At 45.5% G+C, this 21,010-nt stretch overlaps 1 protein-coding gene across 2 annotated transcripts in view; it reads left to right on the top strand.

Annotated features, from left to right (window-relative positions):
• Positions 1–21,010, top strand: part of WLS (wntless Wnt ligand secretion mediator) — a 38,382-nt gene that overhangs the window by 10,456 nt on the left and 6,916 nt on the right. Inside the window, exons 2-9 of one of the 2 annotated variants that reach the window (XM_018567319.1) lie at positions 3,230–3,502; positions 6,526–6,650; positions 8,354–8,515; positions 11,098–11,234; positions 12,376–12,544; positions 14,942–15,039; positions 17,070–17,121; positions 20,165–20,176. In XM_018567319.1, coding sequence (XP_018422821.1) covers positions 3,230–3,502; positions 6,526–6,650; positions 8,354–8,515; positions 11,098–11,234; positions 12,376–12,544; positions 14,942–15,039; positions 17,070–17,121; positions 20,165–20,176 — 1,028 coding nt within the window. Of the gene's footprint in view, positions 1–3,228; positions 3,503–6,525; positions 6,651–8,353; positions 8,516–11,097; positions 11,235–12,375; positions 12,545–14,941; positions 15,040–17,069; positions 17,128–20,164; positions 20,177–21,010 lie in introns of both variants that reach the window. The other variant, XM_018567318.1, reaches the window with a different exon arrangement.

Genomic DNA, 21,010 nt, shown 5'->3' with positions numbered 1-21,010 from the left:
ATTCCCTTCGGAATGCTTTTTATCCGGAGCCAGAGATGACCGGGGGTTTCCTAGGCCCGAGAATCTCCGAGCAAGTTTAAACTTGTACATGTATGTAGCAGCCGAGCAGTCCCAACCCTCGTGTGTCGGAATACATCAGGAGAGCGCAGAGGATAAGAAACCTCCTGACTGCTGAATAGATCACCGGAATGTTACACTGTGATATGTTAAAGGGGAAGGATTTAATAAGGGACTTGTGACCGTATTAGAAAGTCCTAAGCCATTAAAGGTCGTGCGACCGGTTTTAGGTTATTTCCGACTTGTCAGTTCTTGTGTGCTATATGCTTTGGCTGCGACAAATTCTTTAAAGGAGAACTATGAGGCGAGTGAAAATCACTCTGCCTCGTAGTTCGAGCCGACCTGTGACAATGAAACTGTCACACGTCGGCTCAATAGAACGGGAGGTGAGCGAACACATACCGCCGTTCGCTCACTTCTCGATCCTGTCCCTGCAGAGAGCCGTGACACTCACGGCTCCCTGCAGGGATTCGCCCCCTCCCCGCTCCGATCCTCCAGCACTGATTGGCAGGACGAACGAGGGACAGGGCCCGGTACAGCTGGCTCTGCCTCTAGACAGTAATGTCAGGATCCGTCCCGGCTGCGGCGGTCTCAGTATACCGCGAGCTGTAGCTTGCGATATACTGAGCTTTGGGTGACGGGAGGACGCTAGCTTGTGTCCTCCCGTTACCCTTAGGAGAACTATGGGGAAAAGCCCTGACCCCGTAGTTCTCGAATTTGCCGCCATGTTGGTGAGAAGAACAGCGTGGATGAATCGGAATTCTTCCATGGTGGAGTAAATCGTGTCACATCTATAAGTATCGTGTTGCAGACAAAGTTCTGTCATAAGGCAATCCTGCAACAGATTCAAATATACCTCACCGACCGCCGCTACATAACTCACAAGTTCCATCATTTCTTTCATGACACTCTTATGAATTTCAGGGAGAGTACTTGCCAGTGGTGGGAAAAGATTAAAGGCGTTGTGAAGTCCCAGCATAACCTCTCCTGTTATTACATCAACATTGTAATAGGAACACATACTGGAGTTGTTCTGATTAGGGATGCACCGATACTAGGTGCCCATCACTTTAACAACTTCCTGGATTCCCAGTGTGCTTTGGGTCTCTTTCCCTGCTGCTTGATGTGTTGAAATATCCATTTCTCATGACTACATATCCCATCATGCATTGCTTCCGGCAAGCAATGATAATGTTACATTGTTCAGAGGTTGAGTTGTAGTTCAGAAGGTAGACTCTGCAAGAGTGGTGACATAAAGGAAGTGCATATTCACAGGGCTGAGTGAGATTGTGTCAGTGCATTGAGCAATTACATCCTATTGGTATCTTTTAATAAGTATGTTTTGCAAACTTCTAGATGGATATGGTTATCAGTAGGGATGCACAGATACCGATACTACTATCAGTGCCGATACAGAGTACTCGCCCAAATGCTCCGAAACCTTCCCTGATTCCTCTAACCGGCAGTGCCGAAGGGGAACATGGACCAGCTTCCTGTGCGATCAGTAAGCTGGGCGGGGATTAACAGCTGGCTCCATGCTGATTGGCCGGGAAGCCGAACAGTTGGCTTGATGCTGAATGGCCGGCTTCCTGATTGGCTGGAAAGCCGGTATCCCGGCCAATCGCAATTGAGCCGGCCAAACATGGAGCCGGCTTGCCGGGCGACATGCCAGCGGAAGCACCAGTAGCAGTACTCGGTATCGGTGCATCCCTAGTTATTAGGAGTGGGACAGAACATAGGGTTAAATGCTCGTTTGTGTCTAGGGGCTAAAATAAAAAAAGTGATACTGGCCCGAACCTGGGAGCCGGTCATCTGTCATAGTGCTCCATCCAGCATCTCTCCTTTATACTCTGCAGCAATGGTAGGGCTGCAACAACTATTTGATTAAATTGATAATTATCGGTTGAGAATAGTTGTCAACTATTCTCATTATTGGTTAGTTGGCTTTGGGAAAGTAAGAGTTGTTTTTTTTTTTTTTCATGCAACAAATCGATTAGTTGGAAAGAAATTGGGCAACTAATCGATTATGAAAATAATCGTTAGCTGCAGCCCAAGTGGTATATTACCCATCATCCTCACATCCAATACAGTGTATTGGATGTGACAACTTAATGATCCTTAGTGGAGGGGGGAGCGTGGCTGGAAGGAGCAGTCTAAGAGCCGGCCAGCTCTGAGAATCAGGTGAGTAATAACTTTTTTGTTTGGGTCCCTAGGCACACCCAAGCAGTTAACCCTTTTCAGTGCGTGGGTAGCCCCATTGCGAGGGTTAATAAAAATGTTGCCCAGAGTTCCTCTTTAACATCCTGAGGTTCACCCCTTCTTGACCATCTTCTTGTGCATTTTACAACTGTTGTAAACAAAAGATATTTATCACATTCTACTAAAAGCTAGAGCTGCAGCTAACGATTATTTTCAAAATCGATTAGTTAGCCGATTATTACGTTCGATTATGCTGTGGAGAGCGGTTTACCCGCAGCGGGGGGTAATTGACCGTAAAGGCAGATCGCACTCATTGGATGAGAGGCGCTGACACCACATCTGTGCTCCGTTCTACAGGATTTAATCAGCGCGGACACCAGGCGTCGGAGAGTTTAAAAAGCCTTGTTGTTGGTTGCCATCCCAGGGGTCAGGTGCCAATTAAATGCTTCCTGGCTGTATTGTGAGCTAAACTTTCCTCCAGTACAGTGCCCGTGCTCAGCATTACCAGCGTAGCCGGGATTTCTCCCTTCATAGTTGAGATCATTTAAATCTAAACCCAAGCCCAAAAATGTAATCCATCACAGCTTTCCAGTCCTTCGATGTGGCGGCTGCATTCGTTTTATTTTCTCTTGGTGATCCAGTGTGCTTTGCGTCTTTTTCCCTGCCACTTGATGTGATCCATTCTTAATTTCTACTGACTACATATCCCATCATGCATTGCTTCCAGCAAGCAATGATAATTTGACATTGTTCAGACATTCAGTTGTAGATCAGAAGGCAGGCTCTGCGAGAGTAGTGACACAATTGCATATTCACAGGGCTGAGTGAAATTATTTCAGTGCATTGAGGAATTACATCCTATGGACATCTTCAATAAATACGATTACAAACCTCTAGATCAACATGGTTATTAGGAGCTCAACAGTTTTCATTTAACAGTTTTTCTTGTCTTTTTTTTTTTTCTCTCATTCAGCACCAAGCCCAACAACGTCCCTGGCCTTCTTGGCAGTGAAATGTGTGGATGTCCGGAGGCCTCACCACGCTTCCAAGTGGTTCCTTCCATGGGGGAACGATCGCTGCAGCAGCATCCGGACCTTTGACGAGGCGTCCAATCGTCTCATTGAAGCCAATGACATCGTTTTTTCTGTCCATATCCCTTTCCAAGGCCATGAGATGAGCCCCTGGTTCCAATTTATGCTGATCATCTTGCAACTGGACGTTGCCTTCAAGCTCAACAATTATATTGGTAAGAGCCCTCTAAATCTACTTGGTCTGCTGGTTAACATGTATTGTATTTTTTTTTTTGTTTTTTTTGAGGAGGGAATTCTTAGAACCCACGTGTGTTTTTTTTTATTAATGTCTGTGTCCCATTGGGAAGATTCCCGTTTATTTCCTGTCCAGGGGAGGAGAGAGGAGCATCTCCCTACAGGTAGAGGAGCATCTCCCTACAGGGAGCTTCATCGGCAGCTTGCAACAGTACCCAGTAATTTTGTACTAGAAAACATGGGACCTTCTCCATTGTGACAGCGCTTGGATCTTGCAGCCAATCATTGAGCCTTAGCACTGGCATAGCAGCTACGATGAAGGTTACAAAGACACTGCCACTTTGTCTTGAATGGCCAAGGTGACGGGGTCTCTTTATGCACCAGCTTTACAGAACTGTGAAGCCAAATAACATACCCAAAACATTGCAAAGGTCTATTCTGAGTTGTGGAAAAAGTTATTTCATCTGGAACGTTCCTCCTTTTGTCCATCCGCAATGTGAACGCACGTGTTAGTCACGTGAAAACGCCTTCTTTCTGCTACTGTTTGGCCGCCATGATTAAAAAGGGGGCTTCTCTAAATAGAAGTCTGTGTCACGTAATGGGTTTGTGTGTACTGCGGACCCCGTCTACGGGGCTGGACAGGATCTAACAAAAACACAGCTGCTCAGAACCGGAATGTTTTAAAGTTCAACCTGACCGGCTGTCTGCAAGATGACAAACAAGGAAAGTCAGTGTGTCCTAAGAAACTTGGGTACCCCCTCCCCATTACTGCACGTTTAAGGAAGAACTCCAGTCTAGTGGGATAGGATTAAAGTGTATGGTATTACTATAGAGGAGGCATCGGCTTATGCGGCTCTGCTCCCTCCGCTGTCGCCTCGCTTCTTCTAGTGCTGGCTTCGTTGGCACCGCTGATTCTCTCCCGCGGCTCTTCAAGTTCCCCCTTATGCCACCATCGGCCCTGGGAATGGTCATAACTAGGTCTTATTTTCGGGGTAGGTCTTATATTTTAGCAATTTCCAAAAATAGTACTAGGTCTTATTTTCGGGATAGGTCTTATTTTCGGGGAAACAGGGTAGTTGTAGACATTGGACTGATAATCAAGGATCCAACTGCCTGGCAACCACACAAGGTGCCCTTGTCCCATTAGGACCAGTTGTAGAGGTTGGATTAATCATCATGAATCCAACTGCCTGACAACCAATCAAAGAGCCCTTTTCCCATTGGGTCCAGCAGTGACAAACTGACCGGCTGTCTGCAAGATGACAACAAACAAGGAAAGTCAGTGTGCCCTAAGAAACTTGGGTACCCCCTCCGCCATTACTGCACATTTAAGGAATAACTCCAGTCTAGTGAGATAAGATTAAAGTGTATGGTAACCCTAAAAACAATATCGAAGTGTATTCCTATATTAATAAATAGGGCTGTGGAAATTAAAGATTAATTTCTCGATTAATCGTTAAACTTTTCGATCGATTAAAATATTTTGATCGATAATGAAGACACTCACCTCTCCGCCGGCTTCCGGGAGTCCCGTTGGCGATCCAGTGACATCACGGACATCAACGTCACCGGACTCCTCCCCCCTTCCCCAAGTGGCTCCATCGGCTAACGAAAGGAAGGGGGGAGAGGAGTCCGGTGACGTCGATGTCCGTGACGTCACCGGACTCCTCCCCCTTCGTTAGCCGACGGAGCCACTTGGGCCATTGAGTTTGCCCAAGAAACTTTCAGCACGAGCGCCAGCCAAGGCATTGGCCCATACACATACAGCACAGCAATGAAGTAATAAAATGAACAAGGATCACACTAATCCAGCACGTTATTATTCTGAGTTGCCCCACTCAAGCGGCGGCCATATTGAGTGGGGCACGTGAGATTAATAACGTGGTGGATTAGTGTGATCCTAGTTCATTTTATTACTTCATTGCTGTGCTGTATGTGTATAGGCCAATGTAGTTGGATCTGTATGTGCGTTAGAATTAATCGATTTTAAAACATTTTGCGATTAATCGACCACGAAAATTTTAATCATTACCAGCCCTAGTAATAAACAATCTCATACATTATGCTCCATTTTCCACTACAAACTCATTTAGTAGCCAACACCTGGTGACTCTGCCAGGCCCCCCTATTTTGCCAGTTGGAAACTGACCACGCCAAGCACAGAAGCAGATCCGTGCTGGTGTAGTCGGCCTGCGTCCCTGAGCTTGCTTATCGGAGCTACAGGAAACCATGCCCCCGGTCAAGCCCTGCTTTACTTGAGTGACAGTGACTTTCCCTATTCTCTTACAGTAAGTGCTTACCCTCATCGTTCTACCAAACAGCTCCAACTCTCTCAGCTTGGCTTCCCTAAACTGTCCTTTCCAGTACAAGATCACAAGGGAGTCTCTCCCGTAACTGTTCATCTACTAACTTGGAGAAGGTGCAGACAGCAGAGGAGTGGCCACCAGGTTGGTTCCATAGGACCCTGCAAGGGAAGGAGTCGCCCTAAAACTGGATTTCGGGGACAGTGCTCAGGGGACCAGCTGATTGTGCAGGAAACTAAAACATTAAGACCCCGTTCACATTGAGTGATTTATCGCGCGGTAATTCCCGCGATATCGCGGCAATTTACCGCGCGATATCGCTCTCCTATGCTTGTCAATGGGGCAAAGGGTCCTGCTGTCGCGGGTCGTGTGTCGCTACAGCAGGACCCTTTTTGGAGCGGATTTAGCCGCGATTCAAGCTTGCTCAATGCAAGCATTTTCAAAATGCAAATCGCGCGACAAACGCGCGATTTGCGAACCGCTCAATGTGAACGGGCTCTTAAACGTCAAGAGGCCGCATTCATTGTAAGTGATTTCATCAGCATTTGAAATTTTGCTTTAAAACCTTCTGACTTTAATATCACTTCAATTATGTCTGCTGAGGGATTTTTTTTCTCTCTCATTTAAAGGATTAGGGAGTTGGGCTTTAAACTGCATCTATGGCACAAATAACTTTTAACTTTATTTTTTCTGTATTTCAGAGGAGAACGCGATGGTGACCCTGGACGTGGCTATGGCATACCGGGACGAGCTGACTGACCCGTGGACTGAAATGGCTCGTTCCGTGGAGCAGAGAAAACTTCAGTGCACTTTCCCGGCTTCAAAGGTGAGTCTTTTGACCATCCGCAGCTCCACCTGTTTTTATTTTTTTGCGTTCACACATCATCTAGCATAAGAAGCCCCAGGGATCTTTGGAACAGAAATAACACTATGTCCCCATGACGGTGCCTTTTATTTGGTTTTCTTTCCATAAGGACAAAGCCAAGTTTGTCCAGGCATCATCCAGAGTCTCCATCTACTTCCTGGACTGGGATGCTGGCTCAGAGATGATACAATCGTGTAAAACCTGTGCAGTCCTTGGCTGTGTTCACAAATGTCTGACACCGATCAGCTATTGCTGCAGCCCTTCACCTTGCTACAACATTACAATGTTGCATTTTGATTAAGGCCATAATGAAGATGTATCTGCCGTGGCTCAATTTGTGCTTCTGATATTGTTCACCGGAGGGCACAGTAGACCTCTTGGGTCTAAGCCCTGCCTGTTGGAGTTTAGAAGAGGGGACTTCGTCTGAAGTGCCGTGAGGGGTCTGTGCGGTGTGGGAGAGAGGCAGGGGGATCGCTGTGTTATCGGCAATAGGCAGCGGGCAATGGACGGGGCTGTAACAGCCGCAGCTGTGTGTGTCTCAGCGAGCGGTAACTGTCAGATCTGCTGGGGACCATGTGCAGAAGCAGCTGGCAGAAGACGCAAGTCGAATCCAATGACGTGTTGGAGAGGGATCATTCAGACAGGAACCGGGTGTTGGATAGGGCTGTGGCAGCCGTGGCCGCGTGTGTCAACGAGCCGTCTGTCGGGTATGCTGGGGACAGTCAGACGCCGGGGCTCGAGTTGATAAAAAATTGCAGAAAATTCAAAAATGGCTTGGCCAGCTGATTTGAAAAATGTTCCGGAGGGCTTGGCAGCGAAAGGGTTAAGCAATACAGTTGCTCTTCTTCTTTTCCTCCTCTTTCTCAGTCTTAGGACTTGTTCACACCGAAAGGGTGTGCGTTCCAGAGCGGTAGCTGCTGGAACGCACCGCGATCGCTAAGAAACCTCCCGCTGCATTCTGGGGCGGGAGGGGGCGTGGCGGTGCATTGAAATGGCACCCGCCCACAGTGCGGTCAGACACGTGGCAAGACTTTGCCAGCGTTGCGTTCCACTGCAAATGCAAAAAATAGAACAAGCCCTATTTTTTGCGTTTGCAGTGGAACGGAACGCCGGGAGAAGTTTCTTAGCGATTGCGGTGCGTTCCAGCAGCTACCGCTCTGGAACGCACACACTTTCGGTGTGAACAAGGCCTTAGGGTTAGGGTTTTTCCTGTTGCAAACTGATCATGCCAAGCAAATAAGCAGATCCGTGCTGGTGTAGACGGCTTGCGTCCCTGAGCTTGCTCATCGGAGCTACAGGATGCCATGCTGACCCCCTGGCCAGCCCTGCTTTACTTGAATGACAGTGACTTTCCCTGCTGTCCTTATGGGCAAGCCTCCTCTTTCTCAGTCTTAGAAGTACCATTGGGGTAGGAATGCGACACCATCATTATGGCTCTGTAATAGCCCCAGCAGCTGACCAGAACCGTTTATTCGAATTGGCTTGTTTGGGCACATTGGTTACAAAATTGCACTTAAAAGGCCTAAGATAAAACCAGAATCTCCATTTATTATGGGCGGATTTAATCATTTTAATAAATAACCTTTTTAAATAAATTCTAAAAATGAAATGTGTCCTTGAATGTTTCCTTTTTATCTGCACTTCTTTTAATGATCATTTTACAGACAGCCGAGAATGAAGGACGCTATTATGAGTGCGACGTCCTTCCCCTGATCGAGCTGGGCAGCGTGGCACATAAATATTACCTACTAAACATCAGGCTTCCCGTCAGCGACCCCAAGAAAATAAATGTGGGCATCGGAGAGATAAACGACCTGCGCCTTGTGGTGAGACATCGTAAAATATTCCGACTCCAGACGTTAATTCTTTTATGAGACTTTCACAGGCTCGTTACTCTGATAAACGACCTGGAATAGAAGAAATGTTTTCGTGCCTTTCTGCTTGTTGATTAGTGGCGCTTGGGAGAATACACAACTAAAAACATTGGAGTTAAACGGTGAAACTGCTGTTGAGTGGCGGTATGATACCAAGAGAGGGTAGCAAGTCTTCTTCTTTTTTTTTACATTTATTTTGAAAATCTGTGTTGGCTTTTATATACTTTAAGACCTTAGATGTGCATGGTACGCCCGGAAGAATCTAAATACCTTAAACAGACGAGCTTGTACGCCCAGGGCTTCCTACTTTGCCACACCCACTCTACCTGAGGAAACTGCTGGAACTGGGCTGCTAGTTTACCATTCGGGTCATGCTCTCTTTTAGGATTGCTGATAGTGGTTCCTGTGTGAACAAAGCCTGACAATGGTACTTCATTGAGAGCGAGCGTCACCGATAACATGCAGTCCCCCTGTACTGGGCTCCATCCAATTGCGCCACAAGGGTGGGGCAGCCCGCACCCGGGTGACACCAAAATGACTGACAGTCATTTTGGTGTCGCCCCCCCCTCTAAAAAGTCGGGCACTTGGTCATGGACCTAGAGCCCGACAGTGTCAAGAGAGAGGAGAGGACCCGCCGGCATACCTCATCCGCCGGGAGAACGTCCTCCCCTCTGCCGGCGTCCATCACCAAGATGGCAGGCGTCAATTAGGCGGCCACGCATGTGCGATGACGTCACTGCAGGGTGTCACCCGGTTTCCGCTCCGGGTGACACCCGGCCTCGGGATGCCCGTGGCTCCTTCCCAGCAGCTATAACAGGATCCCAAAGGAATGATGCACGTCTAACTAACTTGTTGGCCGCCCCTGCTCCTCCATGGACCCCTCTCCATTGCTGGTCAACATCTTTTTATTATGCTGTGGGTTAGGAAGCGGCACATTTAGAATTGCGATGGTGATTGCCCTCAACGTGATTGGGATTTTTAGAACCTACCTTGTACGCCCAAGTTCTGTAGGTGTTTTAGGCGGCTGCTACAGGCTTAAGATTATGAATGAAAACCTGTACTGAGTTTACTGTTGGTAAAAGGTGGGAGGAAGTGTGGGCAGACACTTGACCGTGCCACCTTATCTTGGAGCTTTTCATACCTCTACAGATCTGACTGACCTCAAGGCTATGACCAACTTTATAGATCCATTTTTCTTCCTGGGCTGCTGGATATGTTTTTGTGACCGAGCAATCACTGGGGCCCGGTTTAAACCTCTACCTCATTGACTGACTTTAATTTCCATTTTCTTTGAGCCTGTAATCTCCTACAAGTGGTCTGACTCATCATTTCTGATGCTGCCAGCCCAGCAGAGCCTATTCATTTCAGAGGCCGAGGCCTGACTTGCTGATGACCTTTGCTGCACCAGAGAATGTTTGTCTAAAGCTGTTGACTTTAATGCTGAATGGTTTCAATTGTGTTTTTATGCCCTTTACTTCGGGACAACCGCATAATCGCCAGTGAAAGAGGAGACCAGATCGGTTTCTAATAGGTAATCCATTGTATGAGTATCTTTAAAGTGTACCGGTGACCCAAGTAGCCATATCGCGAGTTAAATAATTTTCAAAAGGAGCTTTTGACGGAGCTCATAATACAGCAATGTCACTGGCCCCTAGTAAAGTGATAGATGGATGATCTGAAATATTGGTAATGGATGACGGGTACACCTTAAAGAGGATCAGTCATGGCTGGATTTGTGCTAGAATGTGAGTTTTCTGTTATTGTGCAGGGCTATCAAAAAACCCAATTTTCATTAGGCATTGACTGCCACAGACATGAGAGATCATATATATAAACAATTAGCAAGGTTCAATGGGCAAAACCCCACAGTAGAGGTAGATATCCCCCCAGAAACGCATAAAACCACTCTTGTGGATTCTTCAAATATCTTGCAATAGAATATATTTGTAAATGGTTTTACGCTACGTACCATTCAAAATGTATTTTTTAATAAAACCAAAACCAGTGCACTTGCATATACAGTGTGCATAAACAAACATATAATCAGATGTGTCTGGAGTACATTCTCCACCAAGAGTCAGGATGGCCTCAACATTCCTCCCAGCTCAGCCTGTATGTTGAGGTCGACCTGACTCTCTGTAGAGATCATACTGCAGACTGATATGCTTATGTTTGTGCACTCTGTATGTGCATTTAACATGTGCAGATCTATGCACCTATATTTGCTCCCATATTGAGCATTGTTTACCAATTTTATGATTGTAGCACCCTAACCAGCATGCCCCCATATTGAGCGTTATGTGCCAATTTTATGGTTGTGGTACCATAACAGGTATGCCCCCATATAGAGCATTATGTACCAATTATAGGCTTGTGCCACCTTTTTAACAAGTAAATTGTCCTATGTCGAGTCATTTTCTTGACTGGTGGCTGAGTTTTGCCTGCACTCCAGGCTGCCGTCTCTGCTCTAGGTACCTTTTCCTTTTTGCCTCCTAACTTTTTTTTATTTATTTTTTTTATCCTGCCCTATGTAGACAATTTTCCAGAATGGAGGTTTTACCAGAGTGTGGTTTGCCATGAAGACATTCCTGACTCCGAGCATCCTCATCATCATGATCTGGTACTGGAGGAGGATCGTTATGATGACCCGGCCGCCGGTTCTGCTGGAAAAGTAAGGAAATATACTTATTTACAAAATGTGTGTTTGCTGAAATACCGACATTCTGCAGATACTGGGCCTTCAATGACAACGGTCCAGAGATACAGGACAGATACAGGAAATGCATAACTTCTATAGTAATGGGGTCGAGTTAGATGAGTTGTTTAATTTTGAATACTTGCAGCTTTACAGTGAACAGCAATTTATATGGAACATCTGTCATGTGACGGAACTTATTCCAGTGTTTTTCCTCAACCATTCCTCACCAGTTTTCTCTTATATGAAATGTTGTTGCTATAATCTCTTGGCACATGTACTGATTCTAGAAAGATTGCGCAATACTTAGCTACAGTGCCTCTGCATATAAGGACATGCAACTATATCCTAACCTGGCAGACAATTAATGTATGTTAATGGATACAACACCGCAATAAAGTAGAAACAGCAGACTGATGAGCTCATCTGTCTACTACTCTATCTCCTTCTATCAGCATGCCACTTGCCCTGCAGCACAGCTAGTTAGCTCCTTGCAGGGCCGGTGCTAGGATTCTTGCCTACACAGGCAAGGTGCATTTTTGCGCGCCCCCCCCCCCTACCCCGACCCCCTGTAAAAAAAAGGGCATTTTGTCAAATACTTGTCAAAATGCCCCGATGTTAGCTGGCCGGCGACTGCCTGAGGTGCCGCGCGTGTCGGGATCCTCTGGCAGTCACCGGCCAGCTAAATTAGGTCCCCACCTTGAGCTCCTCCAACTGGACCAGCGCTGAATCGCCGCTGCTCTCCCGCACCAAAGGTAAGTGGAAAAAAAAAAACATAGCGCAAATATCGGGGCATTTTTACAAGTACATGTCAAAATGCCCTGTTTCCGCCCTCACCCTGCAGCGCCCTCAGGCGGCCGCCTGACTTGCCTTGCGGTAGCGCCGGGCCTGGCTCCTTGTGCCACTTCCCCCCAGTATGAGTTCTGCTGCACAGGAGATGCAAGCGGCTGATACCAAGTCTTTGGCTGGAGTTGGGCTTTAATAACCGGTGTTGTCGGATATGTTTGGGGGGACTTCAGTTGAAACCGCCAGAGCTTCAACCAATAAATTGTTTGTGTATGGTAGATGTTTCATGTTTGTCCTACGGATGCCCTTTAATCCTAATTTCTTTCTGCAGGGTTATCTTCGCTCTGGGCATCTCCATGACTTTTGTTAACATTCCCGTTGAATGGTTCTCCATTGGCTTTAACTGGACGTGGATGCTGCTTTTTGGGGATATCCGCCAAGGCATCTTCTATGTGATGCTCCTGTCCTTTTGGATCATTTTCTGTGGAGAGCACATGATGGTAAGTCTTGAAGCTTGACTGGTAAGCTGAGGCCTTTTTCTTCTGCTGGGGGCTTCAGACCCGGGTCACTTCCCACTGCTGCAGCTTCGAGGTCCATTAAGCTCCTTCAGGCCCCACATCCAATCACTGACCAAACCTTGCCGCTTTCATCTCCGTAATGTATTGCAAATATGCCCTTTCTTAACCAATGATGCCACCAAGATACTAGTTCTCTCCCCTGTTATCTCTCACCTTGATTATTGCAACTCCTTCCTAGTTGATCGACCTTTACACAGACTATCCCCCTTTCCGTCTACCATGAATGCTGCTTCTAGACTGGTCTACCTTCCCAACCATTCAGTGTCCACAACCCCCCTCTGCCATTCCTTTTATTGGTTTCCAATAACCCAACAAATGCAATTGAAGCTACAAACAAGGAAACATACAAATCCATCCAAATCTTTCTCCCCGCTACATCACCAACCTTGTCTCAAAATATCACCCAAACCACCCTCTCCGCTCCTCCCAAGACCTCCTGCTCTCTACCTCCCATTTCACCTCCTTCCATGCTCCAGGACTTCTCCAGAGCCTCTATGATGCTCTGGAACTGCTTACCCCAACTTGTCTGGCCATCTCCAACTCTGTCTGCCTTTTAGACAATTCCTGAAAACTCTTCTGTTCAGAGAAAATGTATCTTGACTCCAACTGAACTTTTTACTTTATCCATCAACTCATCCCCACAAGTTCTTACCTTTTTTTTGTATCACTTGCCCCTTATTTTAAATTTTAAGCTCTCATGAACAATTCCCTCCTAACCATCTGGTCTTACTGTGTATTGTAACTGTAGTATTTCCCTTGTAAGGTAAACTGTTGACATTAGGGAGGTCCCCAGCCTTACTGTGGCGCTCACCTCTGCCTGCTGCCCTCCACCCGTGACCTACAGAGATGCCGCCTGAGGCAGCAACCTCAGGCTGCCTTATAGGGTCAGCCCTGGTAGGCACTATATAAATCCTGTATAGTACCTAGAGGTTCACATGTTTTTCAATGCTGCCCAGAAAAATGAAACCCTATTTTTCAAATGCCTGATTTTTAAAAAGTGTTTGGAGCCTTAAAGTTGCCGTCACCACCAATAGTAATGTAAAAAAAGCTGCATGGAAGACTACCTATACTTTCATGCTGCCTGTACCCCCCATTCTCCTTTTGTATTCAAGAGATACAGCAGGCAGAAAAATCTTCTGGATATATCAGATGCTTGGTCCCTCCCCACTTGTGCACTGTGGTTTCTTCAGCCGGTCCACATGTCCTGTAGTGATGTAAGGAGTACAATGTGCCACCAGCACTCCTAAAAGGTCTTTAATTAAATGCCTACACGTCAATAAAGACCTTTTATCCACAGCCAATTCAGCACCCATTTCGTCAGGGGTATACCAGCCGGGTGCACTAGGATCTGTAGTAACAGAAGGGGCAGCAGGAGACATCAAAAAGTGCAAAGTGGTGCCATGCTTCCAATGCTCCCGGAAGTGTGCGATGTTGACCGTTCTCTGGGTAGAGGTACTGTGTGTCTTGGTTAAAAGCCGCCTTTTCCATGTAGCATTTATTTATTTTTTTACTTCTGTGCTAAGCTTTGGCAGGGTCTCCGAACAAAGACTCTTCAGGTTTTTGTAGATGTTGAAAATTCACTGAAGATCTCTGCCCTGCTGTGGCCATTATGAGGGCCTCCCACCCCTGTTGGACTTGAATATATAATGGGGGGAATTTATCAAAATCGGAGCAGAAGAATCTGGAGCAGTTGCCTATGGCAACCAATTAGCTTCTCTCTTCAGTTTGTTCAGTTAAGGTTTGAAAATTAAAGGTGAATGCTGATTGGTTGCCATGGGCAACTGCTCCGGGTTCGGTCTGCTCCAGTTTTGATAAATTCCCCCCAATGTATATTACAAAGCGTGTAAGAAGAGGAGCTGGAACACAAAGGTGTTTAGGGACACCTAAAACTCCATGGAGGACAGGAAGGAAGGTGGGAATTATGGCGGGGAAGATCTCACTGTTGCAGTATTCAAGACTTGTAGGAAGTCAGGAGCTGATTCAGCCTGGAAGGCCCCAAATAATTAGGAAATATCGCTTTTGGTTAAAGTGGCCCTTTTTTTATCTAATACAAATGCTTGTAAACTTACCGTTTTTGGTTAGGTCCTATTAACCTTTATTGAAAGTGACTGACTGTATTTTTAGGGCTTGTTCACACCAAATGCAGACCAGATCTGCATGAGTTTCTGCACATGTAGAGCGGAAAAGAGGTGCGCCCTTTTCTCTGTGGCTTTGTGCAGTCTGTGTAATCTGTTCTCTCTGCTATGAAGGTCAGAATGTATTATCTGCATGTATGCTGCTAAACATAAGTACTTGAATTTTTTTTTCTCTCTTTTACAGGACCAGTCTGAAAGGAATCGTATATCTGTATACTGGAAACAGGTCGGCCCCATTGCATTCGGCTCCTGTTGCCTTTTTGTATTTGACATGTGTGAGAGGTAACTGGGAGTTCTTTATTGCCCTGAATGGGAAAAGTCCAGGTTCACTTTAACAACATTCAGTTTTTTTGTTTTGTGTAAAATGCCACGGGTACAGTGTAAAAGTTGGAATATGGATTCTAACTTTTATAAGCAATGATGTGACATCACTGCCTGTAATAAAATGGCAAAGCAGGCGTTGTCTGTCACTTGGCTTTACTATCTCATAATGATGCTATTAAAGTCCATCAATTCAATAACCTTAATAAAATTCTCCTTTTGACACCATAGCACTAGCGAGAACCGGCTCACCCCATTCTACACTTTGCTATTGGTCAAAAATTAACATGGGCATTCTTGATTGGCTGAAAGATGAGTAGGGTGTGAGGCATCATATGAGCCAACCAAACTTTAGCATTTGTCACTTATGCTTTTTGGGTGACTCCACTGGCCTGCGGGGTCTTCCGGGCCAGGTGCTGTGCTGACACTCAAAGGCTGTACAGAAGACCTGTATACTAAGCCACTCTGTTGCCCCTCCTGCAAAGGTGTTGATTGACAGCACCTCCGTTCTATGGGATTTGAATGTGCATGAGGACACATTAGCAATAATTGACATGCATAATGCACACCTCCCAAATGGAAGTTCAGGAAAGCATTGCAGAGAGGTAAACAGCAAAGAGAATTTCAGAAAAGTTAAAAGTGTGACTTTGGTGCCAAAAAAATGACTTTGTATTTACTGCTAGTTACTTGAAGCTTGGCACACAGAACAATATTCTGAGGGTTTAAAACCACCTTAAGATTTAATTAGGTGAGCGGTCCAGGATTTGTGGCTCCTGAGGAGGTAGAGCAGACTCTTGATATGTTATGGCATCCCTAGGGGCCCACTTTTTTAGTCCCAAGGACAGTTTAGCTTGAGTGTCACAATCCAAGGTAGAGACATGCTTCAGACATAAGCCATAAATGCAGGGGTCTCAAACCTCCGGCCCTCCAGCTGTGGTGGAACTACAAATTGGGCCCGTAGGAGGGGCAACGGAGCCCGGGAAGCACGGCGGGGGTGTCTGGCGGGGGGGGGCGGCCCCTTCTTCGGGACGCAGAAGTGATCTGGCGACAGGTAAGTCGCCAGGATCGCTTCTGTTGTAAAGCCGACAGTCGGCTCTACAAGTTTAAACAGAGTCCCGGCGGCAAAAGTCGCCGGGAGTCTGTTTAAACAGCCCCGATGCTGGCGACGTACACTGTACGTCGTCAGTCACGAAGGGGTTAAAGAGCATCTGTCACTTTGTTCGTTCAGGGCAAGGGTGACAGATTCCCTTTTTATAAGACCATCTCCCCACCCACTGATGCTTGCATCTCCTATCATTTAGCGCCTCTATCACAGCCGTTTGCCTGAAACCATTTTGGAACTTTTACAGGGTTATTGTGCTTTTTCATCTGCCTTACATGACCCCGTTTGGGGGATAGTCCTGGAGCACTGCATTTTGGGAGGAAGGGGAGAATGTCACATGCTCCCCCATACAGGAGGGTGGGGTGAGTTAAGCTTTCAAGCAAACCCTCAAGAGATATGGATGTGAGGTGCTGGATCTTTGAACTAAGTCAACTTTCTTCAAGTTTTGCCAGACCAGCCCACCCTGCATTTGAAACCAGACGAAGGAAGAATGACCAAGCCTTTTAAACATGTCAGTTGCTGTATGTCACCCTTAAAGTAACAAAAAACCCCCTTGGAATTTGCAATCATTGGTTTGGCGCTTTCATTTCTTTTTTTGACATCCAGTCTCAAGCAAACCTGTCACTTTGCACTGAATTGGCCAGGTGGGGGTTTTCATGTTGGCCATAAATTCCTTTACTGGGCAGGAGAGCTTGTGGCTAGGCCTCATGGTACAAGTGTGCTATAAAATTGAGCTTGGAGATAGGAAGGAAATAAAAAGTCTGAGGTCATCTCACATTCAAGGTATATATCTGAGCAAAGTTTGACTTCATGGGAAGTGTGGTGGGAGTTTATGGTGCCTATAAACTGGTTTTAATTTTTATAACCCTCCTTATCCTCTTATTCTCAGAGGAGTGCAACTGAAGAATCCTTTTTACAGTATTTGGACCACGGATGTCGGGGCTGATTAGCATTTCCCTTTAAAGCATACGTTCACCTTTGCCCCTCCAACATCCCCCCCTCCCCCGGGCCCGTTTGTCTGAGGTTTCTTGTAAAGGGTTAAGAAAACCAACAAATTGTGTGAAATCTTGTGGGGGGGGCTCGTGAACAGTGTGCGCACTTAGCACGTTCCCTTGAGCATTGCTTTCACACCAGCCGAGTGGAAGTGACGAGCCTTAGCACAGCTCACACAAGTGTGCTTAATGAATTAAATTATTTATTCCTGTTCCTACCTCATCCAGTAACACTGATTTCATGTCAAGTGCTGGGATAGCTATGTATTACGCAACCCTGTGTGTTTTTAGATTAAGCAATCATTATAAGGTCTACAAAACTACTGCTTGCATCTGTAGCATTTTACATGTATACATGTGCAAAAGTAGAAACTGACAGATTATCGCGAAGAGGGCCAAAAAGCCCTCCACTGGCCTAGTGTGAAATACTATAACAGAAGGTATCTACAGGATTCATCTTATCACAGAAATACGGGTATTCTTTTTCATTTTAGACTACTGGGTAGTGCCATACAAATTATTCCTTTATTCCGCTTGGCCAACTGTTCATCCAAAACCCACTTGTTTACATGACAGATACAGAATTATGAAATTAATGGTAAAAGCCGCGCTGTGTGAATGAGACCTTTTTTTTTTTTTTCCCTCCCCAATGGGTTCATCAATACCCTCACTCTTGCCATCGCATGGGTTTTAAGATTACATATTTTAATATTTTAATTGTTTATGTGATGGAATATGTGATGACAATCCCTTTGTCAGTTCACTTTATCTTGTTTAAATATGGTGGTTTTCACCCCTTATTATTTGGGAGCTCACGTGCGTTTCCTTTTTTGTTTTGCACTTTTTACACATTGTATCACATTACTCTAAGGTCAGTATCTACTATATCTGACACTTTGCGGTCTCATTCACACAGCGCGGCTTTTACCATTAATTTCATACGTTATATCTGACCACACAGATTTCAGCTGCTGCTTAACTTGACTAGAGTAGTGGCGCGAGGTTTCACATCATTCAGATACGGAATTATATTATACAGTCTCCAGACTGCATACAGCTGTTTCAGGCTTTGGTTATCACCAGTGAAATGCATGGAAACCATGGCTTCTATAGATTAGGGCTTGGGAACTAATAAGAAATCATGACCTAGCAGGTTATGGTGAGGTGGGCCAAAAGGAACCAAATTAGCTTTATTGAGCAGTCTGATGTACAGTAAAGCTTTCTCAAAACAGACGGTATCTACATATTTGATTTCATGTTTGTTGGCCATCACCAGCACATGGAAACCATGGCTTCTATAGAGTAGCGCTTGGGAACCAACAAAGAAAAATAGAACTGCAACATGGCATGGTGAGATGGGGCAAAAGTAGGTTCTTAGAACAAAAAGATATTCACGGGCCTCCTTTCTTCACGAAGGATTAAAATAAGGGGGAGAGGGGTGTTAATAATTTTTGCATAGTCTGGGTGTACAGTTGGCCATAAAGGAATACATTGGCTCTGCTTATTGTCATAAAATGAGGAACAACCCTCCTACATTTGGGATTTGAGAAAGAATGAGAGATGTGACAACCTTTTTGTTGTGAGAGAACCTACTTTTGCCCCATCTTGGGTTATATTTTATGCTGGTTCCCAAACACTACTTCTTAGAAGCCATTGTTTCCATACACTGTACTAATGATGGCCTACAAGCCTAAAATAGTTGTATGCAGTTTGGAATAAATGGCCCTATAATATACGACTATACAGTATATGTGCTTTAAAACAACAGTGGTGGAGGTACAGTTGGCCCAGGGGGAAAAAATAATAATTTGTATGGCCTGGTCCACTATCCAAAAATGAAGAATCTCGTTATTTTGGGGCTTCAAAGAATAAGGCTGGTAGATACTTTCTGTTCTAAGAAGGTTGTACTGTGCATCACATGGTGTGAAATATTAAAGTGATGGTGAAGCCAAGGTACCCATGGGCATCCGATGGCGCTCAGACATGCAGGTGCAATCTGACGGGCAAGAGGTCTTTCATACAAACTTTCTATAAGCGGTTGGTTAAGCATACGTTTTTATTCCCAGGAAGGGAGGATAATTGTCCTTGCACAGGACAGTAACCTTTCTTATAATCTTTGCATAGTTTTCATGCTATTTTCTATCCATAGGGGAAATTATTCACTGTGCGCATGAATGAGACAAAGATGTTTGCTGGTTTGGGTGCGGCCCTCTTTCATGCCAGTTAACATGGTTGTGAAATTCTAGTCGTGCTGCAAGGGCAGTCGGTTTTGTTTTATTAAAGGGAAAGTAGAAGGCTTTTTAACATTCATTAAAATGTTGTTTTATATTGCAAGTGGCACTCAAATTAATGCAAACAAAGGTGTACAGTAGGGTTAAGGTCAGGGGCTCTGTGCAGGCCAATCAAGTTCCTTCACATCAAACCATGTTATTATGTAGCTGGCTATGTACACAGGGCCACAGGCATACTGGAACAGAAGAGGGCCTACAGCAAACTTTTACCACAAGGTTGGAAACAAATCGTTGTCTAAAATGTCCTTGTATGCTGTAACATTAGCAGTACCCTTCACTGGAAACATCTCAACTCAATTTGGAGGGGCGTCCACGTACTTTTGGAGATCTATAAATCTCTTTTAACATCCTTTTACAAATGAGCATCTGACAACTGGTCCCCAGAACACTATAGGCAAGCAGACACTACCTGCTTTGAGGATTGGTTTGTCTGATTGAAACCTCGGACTGAGCTGTCTGAAAATAAATGAGTTGCTTCTTTGATGTATTCAGATGTTTGTGTAAATTCAATTTATTTACCTCACCAAAAAATATATACCGTATTTTTCGCTCCATAAGACGCACTTTTTTTCCCCCAAAAGGAGGGGGAAAATGTGCTTGCGTCTTATGGAGCGAATACCTATCGCCTGACACCCGGGACATGCACTTTCGGGCGCCGGGCGAGTAGTTTCTTTTTATACATTCAGCCCTGCTCCTGACAGGCAGAGCTGAATGTACAGTGGGAGCCGCTGTTCGTTTAATACAAGCGATCTAAGTAGATCCCTTGTATTAACTCGATGGGCATCGGCGATAGTGTCCGCCCCCCGCCGAGGTTTTCTGGGTCCCCCGTTCCTCTGCGGGACTGTGACCCGTCACGATCCCCCATAGGAGCTCACCATAGAGCCCATTGAGCAGACTAAGAACGACGTTCTTCGTCTGCTCTGTGTCATTACTGAGACAGCGCCACCTGTCTCAGCAGTCACTAACTGCAGCTTCTGTGACAGAATTTCTGTCATAGAATTTCTGTCACAGAAGCCATGCGTCCTATCGTCCGGAGCGTCTTATAGACCGCAAAATACGGTATATCTATTCCCCTGGTCAAAACATCTGCCCCCATCCTATGGAGATTTCATGTCCTAGGGCAGTGGTGGCGAACCTTGGCACTCCAGCTGTGCCAAAACTACAAATCCCAAGATGCATCTACCTCTGGGAGTTATGTCTGTGGCTGTCAGAGCCTTACAATGCCTCATGGGACTTGTAGTTCCAAAACAGCTGGAGTGCCAAGGTTCGCCATCACTGTCCTAGGGAGACAAACCTACTCCTCCATAGATGGAGTACAGTAAGACAGGAAGTGTGTTTATTGGCAAGATAAGGTAAAAAAGCCTTAAAGAGAAACTCCTACCCTTATCTTCAAAATAAGAACAAACGCACCTTTTATAAATGTTTAGTAATGACAATCTACAAACGCATACTTTTAGATCATTGCCGGCTTTTTATTTTTTGCATACCTGTTGTTTTTCCTTTTCTTCCCTAGTCTTCTGACAGTGGCCATTTTAACTAAGGGCAGG

Source organism: Nanorana parkeri, unplaced genomic scaffold (genome assembly GCF_000935625.1).
Source record: "Nanorana parkeri isolate BGI_ZX_2015 unplaced genomic scaffold, ASM93562v1 scaffold1028, whole genome shotgun sequence".
Taxonomy (NCBI): Eukaryota; Metazoa; Chordata; class Amphibia; order Anura; family Dicroglossidae; genus Nanorana; species Nanorana parkeri.
Note: the sequence above shows the minus strand (reverse complement) of the source record. Positions and strands in the feature narration are given on the sequence as shown.